The 5,639-nt window shown below is 34.6% G+C and overlaps 1 protein-coding gene across 1 annotated transcript; it reads right to left on the minus strand.

Annotated features, from left to right (window-relative positions):
* Positions 1-3,199: 3,199 nt before the first annotated feature.
* Positions 3,200-4,517, minus strand: LOC110715097. Its single transcript, XM_021893678.1, has 2 exons — positions 4,181-4,517; positions 3,200-4,095 (listed from the first exon to the last, which is right to left on the minus strand). Exons 1-2 carry the CDS (start codon positions 4,428-4,430, stop codon positions 3,377-3,379), a joined length of 969 nt encoding a protein of 322 aa, XP_021749370.1. The 5' UTR covers positions 4,431-4,517; the 3' UTR covers positions 3,200-3,376.
* Positions 4,518-5,639: the final 1,122 nt, after the last annotated feature.

Below are 5,639 nucleotides of genomic sequence, written 5' to 3' on the forward strand. Positions count from 1 at the left end.
CCCATGAACCCTAGCCACCACAAACTCCTACCACCCACAAATCCGGACCACCCATGAAACTCAAACCACCCCCGCCGATCTCACCCACGAAACCCACAAATCCCGACCACCCACGAACCCCAGCCACCACAAACTCCCACCACCCACAAATCCCGACCACCCATGAAACCCAAACCACCCCCGCCGATCTCACCCACGAAACCCACCAACCCCGAAATCCCGACCAACCCACGAAACCCACCAACCTCGGAATCCTGGCCTACCCACGAAACCCAAACCACCCACGAACCCCGATCTCCCACGAAACCCAAATTAAACCACCTCGAACTACCGCCACCTACAAACCCCGACCACCCACGAACTCCGATCTCACCCACGAAACCAGGAATGGGGAGGTGGGGAAAGGGGAGGGGTGGTGAAGTGGTGTGTGATGCGGTGGACGGTGGTGGGGAGTTTTTATTTTTATTTTTATTTTTTATTTTTTTATTTTTATTTTGCAAAAATTAAAATTGTACCAATCAGAAGGTGACACGTGGCAAGTTACCTACTAAAATAAGTTACCTATTTCACAAACCGGTAAAAGGCTCATTTTGAGAAGATAGGGGTCAAAGGTGGGATTGTTTTGGGAATTCGAAAAGGTGGGATTGTTTTGAGCAGAAGTGACAAAGGTGGGATTATTAGTTTCCATTTTTCCAATTTTTTTTTAGTTATGTTCCAAATTATTTCCTACTCCGTATGTTCTAATTTTTTTTAAGCTTATGTTCTAAATTATTTTTTCCTTTGTTCTTACTTATTTTTTCCTATGTTCTAAATTATTTTTTCAGCTTATGTTATAAATTTTTTCCTGTGATATAAATTATTTTTTCAACTTATGTTCTAAATTATTGTTCTTATGCTCTAAATTTTTGTTTGCTTATGTTTAAAATTTTTTCTATCTTCTATTTTTTTTTTCTTATGTTCTAAATTTTTTTGGCTTATGTTCTAATTTTTTTTTCAATGTTGAAATGCAATTATTAAAGGATCATTTTAAATGGTTTGATCAAAACTAATAAAGAGCTGAGATTAGTTCTTATATAAAATTGAGTTCTTATAGAGGAGTGTTCTTACATGAGAACCAAGGCTATAATAAAAAATAGGAACTAATCTATGCCCTTAGATCATGTTAAGCGGACGGACAACATGCTTCCCGTGTCATTAATGACATTTTCGTAATGTTTCAACTTTACAAAATAATTTTCAGTTTTATTTCTAGAAAGTAAATGAAAAGTTAATAAAGTAAATGAAATTAGTCATAAAGTAAATGAAATTGCCTTAAAAGTTAAAAACTGGAAAAAAAATTTAAAAATTCGCGAAATTATAAAAGCCATTAATAAATGCGGGTGAGATGTGAGCCGTCGAATATAACGTAATTAAAAGCTGAGATTGATTTCTAGTTCCTATTATTCACCTTGATTCTCACATTATCTCAATTCAAAATATATATTTTGCTCACACCTAGTTTTATGCACTGTAAAAGCAATTGAACAAATGGGCGATGGCTACTAGACAATGAACGGACTTTTTCCTAAACTTTTTATATAAAATCATAACAAAAGGATATATCTGTCGTTCTGTCAAAGGCTCATACGTAGACTAATAGACTAATTCAATGAGACCCAAAATGTTTTTTATTGGCCCAATTTTTTTGTCAAAAGCCCAAGAGTAAGCTAAGAAATTGTACAGCCTGGATTTTCGTTGCCTCTTGAGATCAGCTAGGATAGAAATGATTACTCTAGCCTGTAGAATAAAAGCAGTCTACTATATTGGACATTTGGACTTGCTACAAAAAAATAATTTTGGTACACCTATTGTGAAAACACATTTTTTTTTTATGCAGCCCATAAGCAAAATTATACTTTATCGGTTCTTTTTTACTTGACCTATATTTTTTAGAATACTTGCCAATGCAAAATTTTAACGATAATTTTAATTCTCCACAAGTAAGAATTTTTAAATTATATATTATGATATTACTTATTGAAACGAATTCAAAAAGATCCCACATTCCCACATGAATATATTTTCCTTATATATTATTCACAAAAGACGGTCAAAAAATGGGTGGTGAATTGTGTAAAAGTCAAAGCGGATCAAGTAAAAAAGAACGGAGGAAGTATGTGAGTAACATTATTGACTTACATTTTAAAAAGTAAGATAAATATTGGGATGTTTCATGTGTATCCCACACTCATAAAAAGAAAGAATTATGTCCAATTTATAAGACTAATAAGGCTCTATTTCCCTCATCAATATATGGTTTTGTGGAATTGTGATGGAACCTTCTTAGACTTATAAGTTAGACTAAATTATTATTATTATTATTATTATTATTATTATTATTATTTATCATTATTATTATTATTATTATTATTATTATTATTAGGGAAATTCTCGGTGGTAACATCCAATTTATTTTTTTCTCTTTGATAAAGGGCTTAAAAAGATTTTATCAACAGTAATTAACAATTAATTAAACTAAGATAATGGTGATAGAATTGATAATTTAATTCATTTAAAAGACTAACTATGGTTAATCTTGGTTAAATGGTCATGTTTTACACTAATACCCTTACTTAAGGGATGGACTTCCCAATTTCCTCCCAAATTTCCTTCCTTTCGATTTCCCCCTTTTTAAAACCCTAATACCCTCCCTGTTTCATCTTCAACCTCGTGAGTTTCACCATTCACTTTCTCTCTCTGTTTTCATGGCTAGGTCTGGTTCTTCGTCTGTATCACTGCGGCCTATAAATATGGAAGATAAGATTGCTTGGGTGAAGCACGTTTCCTACAATTGTGCTCCGCCTAAAGTGGCTGTCGTGCTTAGGGAAGAGGATATTGTCAGGGTTAGCGAGGAATTGGAAGTTGAACAAGGTCCAAATGCAGATGTGAAGGAAAAAGTAGTCAAATTAGCCAATTTTATCAAAGTTGTTGTTAAAATGGCACTCATTCTGTATTTTATGTTGTTGTTTGTTAGTAAGAATTAGTTAAGTGATGTTTGTATTTGGCTTTATGCCTTATGAATGTAAGAAATGATCTTTGAAGATGAATAAAATTACCAAATTTTTATGAAATGCTTTCAATTGCTGCTGCCATAAATACTCAGTCAAGTTAACATCAAATTATGCAACAAAAAAATCATGATTTATATAAACCAGGACAGAAAAATTGTCTAAACACATTCACATCATGTCACAAAAGGCTGCAGCTCAAATAACATAATAATTAAGTTCCAAAAGACTTGTCCTGATGACACTAAATTCACATCATTGTTTAATTTCTACTGACATGAGCTAGTAACACTAAATAAGTTCCAAAATACTGTTGTTCTGATGACAGATCAAGTTGGTTGGGAGGCAGAAACACCCTTCCTAGCCCTCTTAGAAGTTCTTGTTTGCTGTGATGTTGAAGCAAGTGTAGCTGGGTCTGGTTGAGACATTGAAACACCTTTTTTGGGCTTAGTCTTCTGCTGCTCTTCTGCCATGCTTGCTTTCTCTTTACCAGTTAATCCTCCTTGGCATGTGACCTTGTTATGACCAAAGTTGCCACATTTACTGCATCTAATAGTCTTAGATCTCTTCCCTTTTGCTTGTTCACCTTCCTCCCTCCTCCTATTTCTTGCTGGCCTCCCAATTCCTCTTTGCATAGGTGGGGGCTGAATGTCTGGGTAGGTGTTAACTGACCACTGTTCTACATCAGGGATGGCCTTGATATTGTTTTTGTAAGTGAGCTTGTATCTCCTAACTGAGTACCATTCACTCACATACTTGTGAGGATCATCATTGGAGTGATAAATGGCCCTCATTGCATGTTTACATGGCAAACCAGATATCTGCCATGCATTACAAGCACAGGTTTTCTCCCTTAAGTTCACTGGAAGAACAGATTTCCCATCTAATACCTCAAACTCACCATCTCCAGACAACAAACATTTGCAAGATCTAGACTCTTTGCTAATAACCTGAAGTCTCTTGATAATATTTGGACAGAGATCATCTCTCCAGCTCTCACATTGCTCCTTTCTTGTTTCCATTCTCACCATTGTAAGTCTTCTAACACCTGCATCATAAAAGAACCATACATGTTAACAGTGTACTGATGTGTGTACATGATAACAATTAGCATCTTAAGTTAAGGAAATTACCTTCAAGCAAAGTAAGCACAGGTCTGCATCTATCAATGCCCAATGTGGCATTGAAACTTTCTACAAAATTAGACTTATTCACATCAGACTTGATAGCAGGGTTGAAGGCATGCTTGGACCAGACAGATTGTGGACCTAATTTTGACAGCCATTCTAAAGCTAAAGGATTAGCTTTTTTCAGAGCTTCAATTGCCTTTCTGAATGTGAAAGGGTTATAAGCTCCAGCTGCCTTCCTGAAAAGTTGGAACATAAGCAAGCCTGGTGATGAGTCTATTTTATATATATTTTTATTCCCTGTCCCACGGTCATATTTGTGCTTATTTGAGCTCTAAGGAGCTATTTTTATTACTAATATATGTTTTCTAGTGTTTTTGTAGAGTTGGTATATTTTTGTAGGAATTTGCAGATTTATGATAATTCCCGAGCTTATTGAGCCACTACGAAGATATTGGAGTTGGATCGTATTTTATGATCGGATATTTTAGCCCAAGGCCGAGCTAGAGAAATTAAATTCGGTGTTTAAGGGCTCAGTTAAATGAAAGAGGTATGGAGTTTTCGCAAGAAACACAGACTAATTAATTGAGAATTGGAGCTTAAGTCAACAAGCTTCAATCCAAAACCCATTTCACGCAAAAGGAAGAAGCCCAGCTAGTTTCCAACTCGTTGGGCCCAATTAGGCGAGAAGGCTTCTTGAGTGTTTGATGTTTGCGAAGTTGGTTGAACAGTAGGCTGTTATAAAGGCCCAATTATTTTGGCAACCTTTAGACGGGATTTTCCGTGGCTTTTTATTTAGCCCCTTTGGGTTTTGTTAAGAGTTTTATTTTAGTTAGGATTAGTTTTTCCTAAGCTTATAATTAAGATAAGATTCTTAAATCCTTATAAAAGGATGGAGTACGTAGATTTAGACCATGTAGTTTTTACTTTTTAGTTTTCTTTTTCTTTAGTTTAGTTTAGTTTTCTTTTCATATCAAGATTTTATTATTTTGTTTCCTTATTACTTTTATACTATTATTCTCTTTATATTAATTATGTGTGAGTAGTTTCCTTTCTAGGATTTGTGGGGATCCATAAATAATATGAAGGGGTAATTTATTGCTGTTAATTGTCAATGCTAGATTAATTTCTTATTGATTGATTTAATGCTCTGTGACTAGATTTGTGTAGATCTTTTATGCATGAGTTTAACAATATTGATTCAAGATTCGACAGATGAGAATTGATGTTTAGGTCTAGTTTCAATAGGCAGGTTAATTTATAAATGGTTAAGTCGAGATTCGAGAGATGAGATTTATTACCGGTAAATTAATTGTGTGATCGTAATACGTAGCGAAAGCCTTTTATGATCTGATTAATGTATGCATTGATGATTGATTATTATGTTTTACCTTGGAATATTATTTATTGGTGAACTTATGCCCTAGGCCTTTTATTCATTGTTTCTCCTCCTACTTTTATTCTT

Source organism: Chenopodium quinoa, unplaced genomic scaffold (genome assembly GCF_001683475.1).
Source record: "Chenopodium quinoa cultivar QQ74 unplaced genomic scaffold, ASM168347v1, whole genome shotgun sequence".
NCBI classification, from domain to species: Eukaryota; Viridiplantae; Streptophyta; class Magnoliopsida; order Caryophyllales; family Amaranthaceae; genus Chenopodium; species Chenopodium quinoa.

What these genes read in the sequence shown, in the direction of transcription:
- LOC110715097 (XM_021893678.1), bottom strand. Translation starts at nt 4,430, where the DNA reads ATGTTCCAACTTTTCAGGAAGGCAGCTGGAGCTTATAACCCTTTCACA. An exon ending in TGTGCTTACTTTGCTTGAAG is followed by an intron (nt 4,096 to 4,180) that starts GTAATTTCCTTA and finishes TTTATGATGCAG; the next exon opens with GTGTTAGAAGACTTACAATG.